The sequence below is a fragment of the Orcinus orca genome, chromosome 19 (assembly GCF_937001465.1).
Source record: "Orcinus orca chromosome 19, mOrcOrc1.1, whole genome shotgun sequence".
Taxonomy (NCBI): domain Eukaryota; kingdom Metazoa; phylum Chordata; class Mammalia; order Artiodactyla; family Delphinidae; genus Orcinus; species Orcinus orca.
This window is the reverse complement of record NC_064577.1, coordinates 11,573,765-11,588,228: the sequence shown is the minus strand read 5'-3', so window position 1 is coordinate 11,588,228 and position 14,464 is coordinate 11,573,765. Positions and strand designations below refer to the sequence as shown.

At 45.7% G+C, this 14,464-nt stretch overlaps 1 protein-coding gene and 1 non-coding gene across 3 annotated transcripts; one reads left to right on the top strand and one right to left on the bottom strand.

The window, feature by feature from the left end:
• The first annotated feature begins 4,505 nt into the window (after positions 1-4,505).
• CLEC10A (C-type lectin domain containing 10A) lies at positions 4,506-11,606 on the top strand. Of its 2 annotated transcripts, none has more exons than XM_033423057.2 (10): positions 4,506-5,094; positions 5,919-6,107; positions 7,421-7,537; positions 7,849-7,944; positions 8,041-8,112; positions 8,217-8,288; positions 8,449-8,535; positions 8,624-8,775; positions 9,257-9,363; positions 9,492-11,606. In XM_033423057.2, exons 2-10 carry the CDS (start codon positions 6,041-6,043, stop codon positions 9,646-9,648), a joined length of 927 nt encoding a protein of 308 aa, XP_033278948.1. In that variant the 5' UTR covers positions 4,506-5,094; positions 5,919-6,040; the 3' UTR covers positions 9,649-11,606. The 2 variants fall into 2 exon arrangements, with proteins under 2 accessions (XP_033278948.1, XP_033278947.1); XM_033423056.2 differs by having other exon boundaries at positions 7,849-7,953.
• Positions 10,802-10,874, bottom strand: TRNAD-GUC (transfer RNA aspartic acid (anticodon GUC)). Its single transcript has one exon. It is a non-coding gene; the product is annotated as a tRNA-Asp (tRNA).
• Positions 11,607-14,464: the final 2,858 nt, after the last annotated feature.

The window sequence follows — 14,464 nt, the reverse complement described above, 5'->3', positions numbered from 1 at the left end:
ATCAAATTTCTATTTCTGGGCTCGGGGGCTGGAAATTGGATAAATTTCTTATTTTACTATCTTTCCCTGACCTATCATGCCTGAGCTACAGGTGAGGATACACCTTAAATCAGTGACCAATATGGTGCCCTCTCCCCCACAGCCATGTACACGACTAAGAGACAGAGAAGGGTAGTGTCTCTTACCTGGCACCTAATAACCCACGTAAGGACTTTTTCCTTTTCATCTGCACAATCTGGGATCATTGGATTTTGGAAGTTCTAGTGCCCAAGGAAAGAACCCACCCACCAGGGAACACACCTTTGGTTCTGTTTCAGTTTGAAGATGAGATTGAATCCTGGCTGATTTGGGCTCCTCATTATACCACTAGGTAGGGGATATGGGAAATTGTACTTTTGGGGGTGACTGATTCTTATTAAGAAGGGAAATAGGTATGTTGCTTCACGATGGGGAAAAAGAAGACAGAGCCTGGAATTCATGAGACTCTGGGGTGCTAGATAGCACTCACATGTCCAATAATATAATGGTCAGTGGTGCATTGTGGTGACCCAAGATAGACAGGACCATAAGGACTTGGATGCTGCAGAAATGAAGTTTGGGGTCACCCCACTCGGTAAAAGAATCCTGACCAGCTGAGGTGCTGGGAGAGGGTAAGGGATCATGGAAAAGGTAGTGGAAGAAGGAAGCTATGATTGTCAACCATGAAAGAAGTCTCAGAGACAAAAGGGAAAAAAAAAAGGTTACTTGCAAGGAAGTTGTAAGGGCATGACTAATCATTAATTTTTATATTTAATCTTTTCTTACTATAAAAATTTAAATCCCACTTCAGATCAAAGAAAGAACTTTCTCTGGAATCATCGCTGAATGTATATTTAAATTCTCATTTGTTGTGCTCTTTTGTGCATGGGTTCCTAGGAAGATAAAGACAAATGTCTGTTTCAGACCTGTTTAACATGTACATATCATGATTGATCATGTAAACAGTATGAGCCTGTGTGTCACAATTTTTAAGATTGAATAACAATATGGATAATAAATATATTCACAAGGAATGAGTACCAGGGATATAAATTAAACTGCTTAGCTGAAACTAAAAAAAAAAGTTGTAAGGGAATCAGACTTTGGGAGGACAGGCTTACCAAAGAAAACCACACCAGGTATTCAAAGGAAAATACTGCACAATAACCAGTTTTAACAAGTTTTCATCAGTCTGCTCCTGATGGCAAAACAGAACTTCTCTCACATGATTAGCCTGTGCACAAAAGGTCATGAGAGATCTTAAGGCATCAGCATTACAAAGGCAGGGAGAAAGTTGTTTTTCCTAGAGAGTCAGCAATTTATGGGAAATGCTCAAAGTTTCATTTATTTTTGGGACTAGAAGGAGAACTGTTTTGTGTGTGTATGTAAAATCCACGTGCAATTTATCAGCAAAAATCCTGTCAATTCTACCTTCACAGTATTTCAGAATCAAAACATTTCTCACCACCACCAAGCACAAACCACCATCATCTCTCACCCAGCTATTACAATGGCTCTTATTATTATTTAAAAAAATTTTCTTGGAGTATAGTTGATTTACAATGTTGTGTTAGTTTCAGGTGTACAGCAAAGTGATTCAGTTATACGTATATATATATTCGTTCTCTTTCAGATTCTTTACCCATATGGGTTATTACAGAATGTTGAGTAGAGTTCCCTGTGCCATACAGCAGGTCCTTGTTGGTTATCCATTTTATATATAGTAGTGTGTGTTTGTTCATCCCAACCTCCGAATTTGTCCCTCTCCCCGACTCTGGGTTGCCACTCTGGTCCCGGTTCATGAAATTCACAACACAGTAGTCACATTGTTACAGTTTAAATGTAAATCAGTTCACTCAGTCCTCTGCTCTGACCCCTCCTCCAAAGCCTGCCCCTCTTAAGGGTAAAAACAAATCCGTGACAATAGCCTACAGGCCCTGAAGAATTGGAGCTCCAGGTTTTCCCGCTATGATTCATCTACTTCTCCCTCACCTCTTTCAGACTTTTGCTCAGATAATCATCTTCCCAGTCTAGGCTGTTCTTGACATCCTAGTCTTGACAGCCTGTTAAAAATTGACCTTATTTTACCCACTTCCTTGCTATATTTTCTTCCACAGCACTTATCACCGTGTGACATTATATATATTTTACTCAATATATTTTTATTATTATTAATTTTTATTTATTTATTTTTGGCTGCTTTGGGTCTTCATTGCTGTGTGCAGGCTTTCTCTAGTTGCAGTAAGCGGGGGCTACCCTTCATTGCAGTGTGAGGGCTTCTCATTGTGGTGGCTTCTCTTGTTGCGGAGTGCGGGCTCTAGGCTTGTGGGTTCAGTAGTTGTGGCATGCAGGCTCAGTAGTTGTGGCACGCAGGCTCAGTAGTCATGGCTCACGGGCTCTAGAGCACAGGCTCAGTAGTTGTGGTGCACGGGCTTAGTTGCTCTGTGGCATGTGGGATCTTCCCAGACCTGGGATCGAACCCATGTCCCCTGCACTGACAGGCGGGATTCTTAACCACTGTGCCACCAGGGATGTCCCTATATTTTGCTCATTTATTCTGTTTATCTGTCACCCACTAGAATATAAGCTCTGTGACCAGGGCCTTTTTTACCTGTTTGTTTACTTCTGAAGGATATGTTTCTTCAAGGTTTCAAAAAAGCCAGACCAAAAGGTACACAGCAAGTCAGTATGGCCTTGGCACCTGGGAAGGGAGTCTTATCATCAAAGGAGGACCAGCATTGGCATCCCAAGAAGAGGGGCATTTAATCTTTATTTTAACATGGACATTCTTTACTTCTGGTCAGTGTACGCTTTCCTTTACTAATTAAAGCAGATGTACAGTGTGTGTGTGTGTGTTTAAGGGCCATTTATTTTTACTTTAATTTTGGCTGCATTGGGTCTTCGTTGCTGTATGCAGGCTTTCTCTAGTTGTGGCGAGCGGGGGCTTCTCTTGTTGTGGAGCACAGGCTCTAGGCACACGGGCTTCAGTAGTTGTGGCTCTTGGGCTCTACAGCGCAGGCTCAGTAGTTGTGGTGCACAGGCTTAGTTGCTCCGCAGCATGTGGGATCTTCCCGGACCAGGGCTTGAACCCGTGTTCCCTGCATTGGCAGGCAGATTCTTAACCACTGTGCCACCAGGGAAGCCCACAATGTATATTTGATAGGCCACAAACAGGCTGTTTTAGTTAGCATAAAATTCAAGTTAGCTCATGAAAAAGCCAGAATGACTTCCCCATACCTCAATATGTGAAAATTTCTTTTATCAACACCCAGTAAATACTTGTTGAATGGATGGGTAAATGCTTGGATGAGTGAATGGAGAAACATACCATGTTCTTTGTGAGAAAGATTCAATAATCTTTAATTCAATAATAATCAATAATTCAATAATAAGCAAAAATGTTGATTATCCCCAATTAAGGTGTGAAACTAATACAGTACTGGGGTCGACACAGAGATGAGAGACCCAGACCCCGCTCCCAGGAAGGACTTGCTGCCCAGTTGTGGGGAGTGTAACCTGTGCACACAGCCACCTCCCCTGAGGTCTCACCCCTGCTGCGGTGGCAGCATCTGGTGACTGAGCAACGTCAGGTAATAAAGGCCCTGGTTCAGCCCAGTGATGGGCAGCTCTGACAGGCGGTGCAGTTGGGTTGGCTAAAGCTTTGTGGGGTCTTTGCATCTGTTTAACTTCTTCCTCTGCCTCCTCCTCTTCTTTCCCCATCCTTTCACAGATGTGGATCCCTAATAAATAGACTGCACCCCAAATTGGCTTCCAATAACCCAACCTGTAACAAGTACTGATTCAAATACCAAATAAATACAAGCAAAGCAAGAAAACAAAACGAAACTGGAAACAACCTAAATGTTTATCAATAGGGAAAAGCTTAGTCAATAAATTATGGCACAGATTATGAAATGAGATGAAGATGAAAAATGAATAAAGGACATTTTATGAACTGATATGGTAAAATGTTCCTGATACATTGTTAAATGAATTTTAAAAAGCAAATAGCAGAACACAATCCCATTTAATTAGAAAATAGAAACTGAAATGTATTTGCTTTCCTTCCTCCCCTTTTAAGACACTAAGAATCTTTCTTAACTGTGAAAAGATTGTGTGTGTGAATTCAGAGCAGCCCCCTTAGAGGGATTTACAGAGTTGACAGGATTAAATTGAATCCCTTTCGTGAGGACAGTGTATGTGGAGAGAGCCCAGGCTAGTGTGTCCGGCAGCACTGGGCTGGAAATCTGGCTCTTTTGCTTACCAGGGGTGAGACCTTGGGCAAGTCACACAATGGCTCTGACCCTAAGTCTATAATCCAAAATTCCTCCCAAGGTTCTTGTGGAAATTGAATGGTTAATGCAAGTGTCTGGCACAATCCTCATCAGATTTGCGTGCTCAATAAATTCTGTTCTTTCCCCTGGCTTCTCCCCTCCCATTCCGGCCAGGAAATCCTACTCTCCACCACCCGCTTCCCTCCTTCCGAGCGGAGTGAAGAGAGCTGGCCAGAGCTAGGGGAGCATGATGGCTGAGGCCCCAGAGGAAGCTCAGATGCCAGGGACCCCGGGTCAGGATTGAGCGAGAGCAGAGCAATGGGCTCCTCTGGACCCGGGTTTGCAGTGATGGAGACACCAAGGATTCTGAGGTCTTCAGATGCAGGAAGTGAAAGGAGGTGTGGGGCAGACTGCACCTCTGTTTCCTTCTGGTCCAGTGCTTCTCTCCCAAATGATAAAATTGAGGAAGTCATGGGAACTCAAAAGAAGCGGAAAGGGAGTAGACACTCCCTGCAAGAGGAAAGCAGAGCTGGCCCCGTATCCAGCTGCCCTGTGCACACCACGTCTGCCTGCGTTTTGATTTCAATTCCATCCTGTTATTTACTGCCCCAATCAGGGAAACGGGAGATTCCCAGATTATAGACTCCTGGTCTTTCAGACACAAAGACCAGCAGGTCTCCAGTCACTTAGGTGGCTCCTCCTTCAGTCACCTCCATCCCAACTCTGCAGGATTTAGTTTTTTCCAGCTCTGGTCACTGCTGCACAAAGAACTCAAGAATCATAGCCTCTGGACTTTTCACAGGTAACCAGGTTGGGGATGCAGGTGAGACTAAGGGGGCAGGGAGGATGTCAGAGAAAGCAGGGAGAGGGGACTGTGGGTCTTAGGTGAGACTGAATGGGAAGATATATCAGGGGGCAGCTTGGGGATTTAATGACCGAGCAGAGATTTTAGACTCTCTTCCCTTCACTGGATGCAGATTGAATTGTGGCAGCCACAACCTCAGTCACAAACTGAGACTCACACTCAACCCCTTCTCTAGCCCAGTTCCAGCCCTGTCTTCAGCCCCCACTCCAGCCGAACCCCGTACCAACCCCAGTTCCTCCTTTAACCCCAATGGCATTTTCACCCCCAGAGTCAGCTTGAACCTTTGTGGGTTTTTTGGCCGTGCAGTGTGGCACACGGGATCCTAGTTCCCCAACTAGGAATTGAACCTCTGCCCCCTGCAGTGGAAGCGGGGAGTCCCAACAACTGGACCGCCAGGGTAGTCCCAAGTCAGCTTGAATCTTAACACCAGCCCCCACCCAAGCTTGAACCTCAACTCTCTCCTATTTCCAACTTCAGCACCAAGCTTAGGTCCAGCTCCATCCATGGCTTCAACATGAGTACTGACCCCAATCCTAGCAGGAGACGCAACCTCGATTCCAGCTCCCAGTGTTAGACCCAGTCCTAGCAATACATTTAGCTCCAACTTTACCTGCACTGTCAACCCCAAACTCAACCTGACCCTAGCTCAAAGCCCAATCCTGACCCCACTTCTGACCTCAGCTGCAAAGCCAAGCCCATCCCCCGTTGCTAGCCTTGACCCTGGGCTTCTTCTCAACCCTCATCTCTTCCCTTATCTCCAGCCCTGCACGCGGGTCTTACCTGGTCCCAGCCTCCATCTTTATCCCAGCTCCTTCCCCAGCCTGGCCGCTGGCCCTGCCTCTACTTCAGCTCTGACAGCCTCAGAGGCCGTGTTGGTCCAAACATGTCAGTGAAGTATGAAGACCTCCAGTACTTGGAGAGTGAGAAGAAAAGCCAGGGGTTTACAGATGGTAAGATGAATGAGGAAACGGTCTTTCCTAAAATCTCCTCTGAATATGTTTAGAAGGATTTCTGCTGTCGTGTCATGTCTGCACCTCTACCATATGTACTGGTGGGGTCTCTCACTCTGAAGGGGAGGCCCCAGCCTCTGGGGACCCCAATAAAAACACGATTCAAGGTCCACAGCAGTCCTGGCTTCCTGTGCTCTGGGGAAGGGCATGAGAGTAAACCCATTTTCTTTCTCTCTCTTTTTTTTTTTTTAATTTTGCCACTTAAAAGATTTACTGGCTATTTATTGTAGCTATTATTATTATGGACACATCCAGGAATAACAAAACATAGACCCAGATTAATTACACTGAAGGAAATTGCTAATATTGTCTTTTAAAACCATTGCAGCCATAATGATTGTTGCCTCCCAGCCTGGGCATGTTAAAAGCACCTAGTGTACATTTTCCAGAATTTTATTTTTCCTTCTTTTATTTCCAAAGCCTTTTTTTTAATTAATCAATTAATTTATTTTTGGCTGCATTGGGTCTTCGTTGCTGCGCACGGGCTACTCTTCGTTGTGGTGCGCAGGCTTCTCATTGCGGTGGCTTCTCTTGTTGCAGAACACGGGCTCTAGGCACGTGGGCTTCAGTAGTTGTGGCATGTGGGCACAGTAGTTGTGGCTCACAGGCTTAGTTGCTCTCCGGCATGTGGGATCTTCCCGGAGCAGGGCTCGAACCCGTGTCCCATGCATTGGCAGCCGGATTACTTAACCACTGCGCCACCAGGGAAGCCCTTATTTCCAAAGTCTTGAGGAATAACTTCTTCGTAGAGCCTTTACCTTAATGGCCAACAGTAAATCTCTTCTCTCCTATAGATGTGCCCTACTTGTACTTCTGCTTATTAATCCAGAGGTCAGCAGTGTGTGTTCCTTATGGGCAAGTGCAATGTGCCCCTTATTAGTAAACCCATTTTCTAACTTGTTTTCACTGATGAGTGTGAGCCTGCTAAGGTAGTCGCCGTCTCTCTCCCTGGGTCCTCCTGCCTGGTGCCCCAGCTCTGATGATAGGACCTTATACATCGCCATCATCCCCTGTCTGTGTGTCTTTGTGTACATGTGTCCCCAGGGGTGTGAGGGGCCCGTGTGACTGAGCACTTGTGCTGGTCCATGAGGGGTCAGTGGCCTGGACGTCCCCCCGCCCACAACTCTCCTTGTCCAGCCTCCCCCCAGCATCAGCTGCAGCAGCCTCCTCCCTGCAGGTCCCCGTGGCCCTATCCTCCTCCCCGTCTCTCACGTCCTGGACCCTCCTTGTCCTGACACCCTCTCCTCTTGCAGGGCTGCCTGCCCTCGAGACCTTCCTGCAGCGGCTCCTCTCCAGCACCCGCTCCTTCCTGCTCTCCCTGGGCCTCAGCCTCCTTCTGCTGGTCGGCATCTGTGTGATCGGATCCCAAAGTGAGGGGCACCGGGTGGGCAGGGAAGAGAGAAATAATGGGGTGCAGTGGTGGGGGCACTGGTGGCGAGAGTGATAAATGAGGATGACTGCTGGCCCTGTCACTTATCAGTTGGGGAATGAGGTCAAATTACGTCCCCTCTCGAAGCCTTAGTTTCCTCACCTGCAATACTGTATAACAATAGTACCCATCCCTTTGGGTGGGGTCACGCTGTAGGGACCCAATGACACAATGCATGTCAAGTGCCCTGCCCAGTGCTGGCACAGAGGACCTGATAACCCTTAGCACTGATTGTCTTATCCGCCTGATCAGATTCCAAGTTTCAGAGGGACCTGGCAACCCTGAGAACAACTTTCAGCAACTTCACTTCAAACACTACGGCTGAGGTCCAGGCACTGAAATCCCAGGGTGAGCCTGGTATGGAAGGGGCTCTGGACTGGGGTGGGGTGCGGTGGGAGAGGGGGAGGAACTGACTCCTGAGCCCTGAGTCCCTGTGTTCTCCAGGTGGAAGTTTGCAAGAAATGATAACATCTCTGAAAGCTGAGGTGGAAAGTCACAAGCAGGAACTGCAAGCAGGTGAGAGACCCTTCGGGAGAGTGTGTGGAGGGGTGAGTGCCAGGCACTCAGGGCGGGGGGAGAAAAGGGAGCAGTCACGTGGTGCTGAGTGCCTTCCCTTCCAGCCCGTAGCTTGAATGACAAGGTGCTTTCTCTGGAGAGCAGCCTGGAGAACCAGCTGCAGGAACTCAAAGCAGGTCAGGCCCCTGCTCCCCTCCACCTGGGCATGAGGCGTGTGGGAGGGCAAGGGGGTTCCTAGGCTGGGGCCCCGGGCGTGGACCTCTGGTCTCCAGGGACTCAAGGAGCAGAAGCCACACCCAGGGCACTGTCCCCACTGCCCATCCGTGTGCGTCCCAGGTTATTCCGAAACGCTGTTGCGAGTCCAACAGCTGGTCAAGAACCTGAACTCCCTGACCTGCAAGATGGCTGCTCTCAAGAGCAATGGTGAGGGCTGCATGGGGTGGGCCGGCCCCAGCGTCTGCCCACATCCCCCAGACAGCATCTCAGACCCTCCCCTGCCCCGGCCCCTTAGGCTCGCAAAACAACTGCTGTCCTACCAGTTGGCTGGAGCATGAAGGCAGCTGCTACTGGTTCTCTTCCTCGGGGAAGCCCTGGCCCGAGGCTGAGAAGTACTGCCAGCTGGAGGATGCCTACCTGGTGGTCATCAACTCCAGAGAGGAACAGGTGAGGCCCCTAGAGCGCAGATCCGAGACACGTCCCATTGAAGAGAATGGTTCTCCGCCTTGGCTGCATATTGGCATCACCTGGGGAGCTTTTTTTTTTTGTGTGTGATACGCGGGCCTCACTGCTGTGGCCTCTCCCGTTGCGGAGCACAGGCTCCGGACGCGCAGGCGCAGCGGCCATGGCTCGCGGGCCCAGCCGCTCCGCGGCATGTGTGATCTTCCCGGACCAGGGCACGAACCCGTGTCTCCTGCATCGGAAGGCGGACTCTCAACCAGTGCGCCACCAGGGAAGCCCGACCTGGGGAGCTTTTAACAACGACTGCCATCTGACCCAGACCCTCAGAGGTTTAATTGGCCCCGGGCGTTGGGATTAACACCCCGAATCTCCTTGACGGGTTTAATGAACACGTTAAGTTCAGAACTGCTAGTCCAAGGAGTTGGCAGGGTGGGGAGAAGTCACCACTGCCCTTCTGTTGTCCCAGGATTTTGTCCAGGCCCATATAGGCTCCTCCTACACCTGGATGGGCCTCAGTGATCTGGATGGAGTCTGGAAATGGGCGGATGGGACGGACTATGAGACCAACTTCAAGTGAGTGCCCCGGGTTTCTGTGCCCTTCTTCCTCGTTCAGCTCGGTTCCTCCAGGGTCTGACCCTCAGCCCCTTCTCCCTGACCTGGATTCTGTGCCTCCCTAGCTGCCTGTTGTCCTCTCCCCTCAGGAACTGGAAGCCAGGCCAGCCGGACGACTGGCAAGGGCACGGGCTGGGTGGGGGCGAGGACTGTGCCCACTTCCACCCCGATGGCAAGTGGAATGACGACGCGTGCCAGAGACCCTACCACTGGATCTGCGAGGCTGGGCTGAGCAAGGGCAGCTAGGGGAGCGGACCACCTGGCCAAGGAAATGGCGGGGCTGGGGGAGGGGGACCTTCTCCTGTGGGAGAGGAATAAGCCCTGGGAGATTGGAGCACTGCCATTGTTTGGAGTTGGTTTTTTTTTTCCCCCTTAACTTTTAAAAGATTATCTAGAGTTCCTAAGGTATTTTTTTAAAAAGTTCTGCTTTATTGAGGTATAACTTAGGTACAAAAATTGTAAGATATTTAAAGTGTACATCGTGATTTGATACAGGTATGTGTTGTGAAAGGATTCCCCCATCTAGTTAATGAACATATCCATGACCTCAGATATTTATCTATTTTTTTAGGTGAGAACACTTAAGTTCTACTCTCTTAGCAAATTTCAATTATACAATACAGTGTTATCAACTATGGCCACTGTGGTTTTTATAATTATTTTATTTAAAAAAATTTTATATTGGAGTATAGTTGATTAACAATGTGTTGGTTTCAGGTGTACAGCAAAGCAATTCAATTATACATATACAGGTATCTATTCTTTTTCAAATTCTTTTCCCATTTAAGTTATTACAGAGTATTGAGCAGAGTTCCCTGTGCTATACAGTAGGTCCTTGTTGGTTATTTATTTTATTTTATTATTAATCTATTTTAAATACAGTAGTGTGTACACGTCAATCCCAAACTCCCAATCTATCCCTCCCCCCAACCCTTCCCTCCTGGTACCATAAGTTCGTTCTCTAAGTTTGTGAGTCTGTTTCTGTTTTGTAAATAAGTTCATTTCTATCATTTTTTAAAGATTCTGTACGTAAGCAATATCATATGATATTTGTCTTCGTCTGACTTACTTCACTTAGTATGATAATCTCTAGACCCATCCATATTGCTGTGAATGTCATTATTTCATTCTTTTTAATGGCTAAGTAATACCCATTGTATATATGTACTACTTCTTCTTTATCCATTCATCTGTCGATGGACATTTAGGTTGCTTCCATGTCTTGGCTATTGTAAACAGCGCTGCAATGAATATTGGGGTGCATGTATCCTTTTGAACAATGTTCTTCTCCAGATATATGCCCAGGTGTGGGATTGCTGGACCTTATCGTAGCTCTATTTTTAGTTTCTTTCTCTCTCTCTTTTTTTTTTGCCGTGCCACGCAGCTTGTGGGATCTTAGTTCCCCGACCAGGGATTGAACCTGGGCCCTTGGCAGTGACAGTGTGGAGTCCTAACCACTGGACCACCAGGGAATTCCCTATTTTTAGTTTTTTAAGGAACCTCCATACTGTTCTCCATAGTGGCTGTACCAATTTACATTCCCACCAACAGTGTAGGAGGGTTCCCTTTTCTCCACACCCTCTCCAGCACTAATTGTTTATAGACTTTCTGATGATGGCCATTCTGACTGGTGTGAGGTGGTATTTCACTGTAGTTTTGATTTGCATTTCTCTAATTATTAGTGATATTGAATATCTTTTCATGTGCCTCTTGGCCATCTGTATGTCTTCTTTAGAGAAATGTCTGTTTAGGTCTTCTGCCCATTTTTTTGATTGGGTTGTTTGTTTTTTTGATATTGACCTGCATGAGCTGTTTGTAAATTTCAGAAATTAATCCCTTGTTGGTCACATGGTCACCGTGTTTTACATTAGGTTCTCAGAACTTATTCATCTTATAGCTGAAAGTTTCTACCCTTTTACCAACCCTTTCCTGTTCCCCCCAACTCCCGGCCCTTGGCAACTACCCTTCTACTTTCTATCTGTGAATGCAACTTTTTTTTTTTTTTTAAAGAGTCTACATGTAAGTGATACCATACAGTATTGTCTTTCTCTGTCTGGCTTATATTACTTGGTATAAATGCCCTCAAGTTCCAACCATACTGTTGCAAATGGCAGGATTTCCTTCTTTATCATGGCTGAGTAATATTCCATCATTTTATATATACATATATATAATGGATATATGGTAGAATATTATTCTTTATCCATTCATCCACTGATAGACACTTAGGTTGTTTCCATATCTTGACTATTGTGAATAATGCTCCAATGAACATGGGACTGCAGATATCTCTTTGATATCCTGTTTTCATTTCCTTTGGATATAAACCGAGAAGCGGAATTGCTGGATCATATGGTACTTCTATTTTTAATTTTTTGAGGAACTTCCACATTGCTTTCCATACTGGCTGCACCAGTTTACATTCCCACCAACAGTGCCTAAGGGTTTCTTTTTTTCTCTACATCCTCACCAACTTCTGTTTCTTTTTAACCTTAAAAATCAGCTTTATTGAGGTGTAATTCTTACCCAATAAAATACACACACTTAAAGAGCAGAGATGACTCTTGACAAATATGAATACCTAGGTAACTACCACTCCAATCAAGATAGAACATTTTCCATCACCCCCCAAAGTTCCCTTATAGCCCTTTGCGGTCTAACCCACTTATTTGTCCCCAGGCAGCTAATGATCCGCTTTCTTTCACAGCTAATTGGTTTTGCCTACTCTAGAATTTCTTATGAATGAAATCACACAGTATATACTCTTTTGTGAAATCTGATGTATTTCATGTCACCTGATTTTTAACAACCTTAAAATGGCAGAATGGAGAAGCTAGGTGAGGTCTTGGAAAGTCCTATGTTATTGTGAAAAGAGCATTTTCCTTTCATATAGATTTGAGTTCAATTCTTTTTCTGTCACTTAAAAGTCAGGTAAACTTAGGGTAATAAGGAAAGGTAATTCTTTCATTTCTTTGAAGATCCCAGAATTGTTGGGAAAAGTAGATAAGATCCCAGGTGTATTGGCTACCTATTGCTATGTAACAAACCACCCCAATGCTCAGTGGCTTAAAACAACAAGCATTTATTATACCTCACAGGTCTGTAGATCAGCTGGGTGGTTTTTTGGTCTGGCTAGGCGTGGCTCATCTTAGCTGGACTGGTTCATGCATTTGTGGTGGGTTGGCTGGGAGCTGGCTGGTCTAGGACAGCCTCTCTGCTGTGTCTGACATTTGGCTGGCTATGGGCTGGGGTAATGGGCTGGGGTAATGGACCATGTTAGGCTAGCCTGGGCTTGTTTGCATAGTGTTTGGGCAGGGTTCCAAGAGAGTAATCTGAAGAGTTGCAGGGACTCTGGAGCCTTAGGTTTGGAACTGAAGCATCACTTCTGCTGCATCCTATTGGCCAAAGTAGATCACAAGGCAGCCCAGATTCAGAGAGTTGGGAAATAGACTCCACCTTTTGATGGGAGGAACTACAAAGCCATATTGTGGAGAGAATGTGTATAGGGAGGGATGGAAATTGCTATTTTTCTAACAATCTAGCATACCAGGGGAAGCATGTCAATCATGGAGAAACAGCTCAAAGCTAAAGGTTCCCATTAAGAGAGGACAGGACCCATTCATTACCGTACTGGTACCAAGAAAACTGCCTGGCATATAGGAGTGTCTCAATTAATGTTAACTAAAATTAAAGAGGGTGATGTCAGAGGGAAGGTATGGGAAAAACAAAATTTAGCTCCCAGGAAGCAGCACCCTTTCACTTTACCCTGCCCACCAGCATCACATGAAAATCATCAGGATGGGGCAGAGAGAGGTCTTGATGGAAAGTGCTCTGAGGGGACCTGGAACTGATGGGTCCAGAAGACACTGCCCAATATGCAAGAGATTCCATAAGGAGCAGCAGTACCCAGTGAGTTCTGTGGCCACAAAATACTGGAACCCAGTGTAGCCAAGGGCACAGAACATTAAAACCATACCAATAATACTCCAAACCAATAACGTCCAGGTCATTTCCCTCATCACTTTATGCAGTCCCACTTAATTGATTCTTGTTCTGCTGGATGTTGGGTCAGCATTCAAGTCTCATGAAGTTCTCTGTGTCTAGACTAGAATAGTCCTGGAAATCCTGACTCAGTCTAATGATGGAACTGACAGTTATCTAAGCAACATCTGCTCAGAAGCCCATACTCCTGAGTGTGTCCCTTGAAATAATAGTATTTAAGAATACTTGGTACCATGCCTTTCCTGAGGCTTTCAGACTACCCTTCTTTGTTGAAGACATTTTTCTAGACCACATAGCTACAAACAGGGTCTTCAGGCAAGAGCAGAAGGAAACAGAAAACTTACAGATTGATAAGGTTGAATGGCTACAGTTAATTTATTATAATAACCACCAATATCATAATGGAGAATAATGTTATCTATTGAACGTAATACAGAACTATTTTATGAGGATTTGATGTATGTTTCCCAAAGAGGAAGACCATTTTGTGGTCAATGAGGGCACTGACAAATCTCCAACACCTTCCAATCTGTAGAGTGTACAATCTCTGAAACACTTATATTACCATTAACATTTTGCCAGTACATATTAACCTAGGGATGGCTGAATTCCCTTTTGATTGAACAGCTCTTCCCATATAGCTCTTAAAATAGTGATGAGATAGTTAAGAATATGGTGCACACCAAATGAACCTTTTTTGTTTGTTTGTTTGTTACCATCTCTCTCTAAAGGAAAAGAAAAAAATCTTTGTAGTGATCCAGTGACCTTCTGGGGAACCCCCAAAATCGTTTAGGGTAAAAGACACCTTCAGAATTTTATTTTATTTTTATTTATTTATGTATTTTTAAAAGAATTTATGTATTTAATTATTTATTATTTATTTTTGGCTGTGTTGGGTCTTCATTGCTGTGTACGGGGGCTACTCTTCATTGCAGTGCGTGGGCTTCTCATTGCAGTGGCTTCTCTTGTTGCAGAGCACAGGCTCTAGGTGCACGGGCTTCAGTAGTTGTGGCACATGGGACTCGGTAGTTGTGGCTCGGGGGCTGTAGAGCGCAGGCTC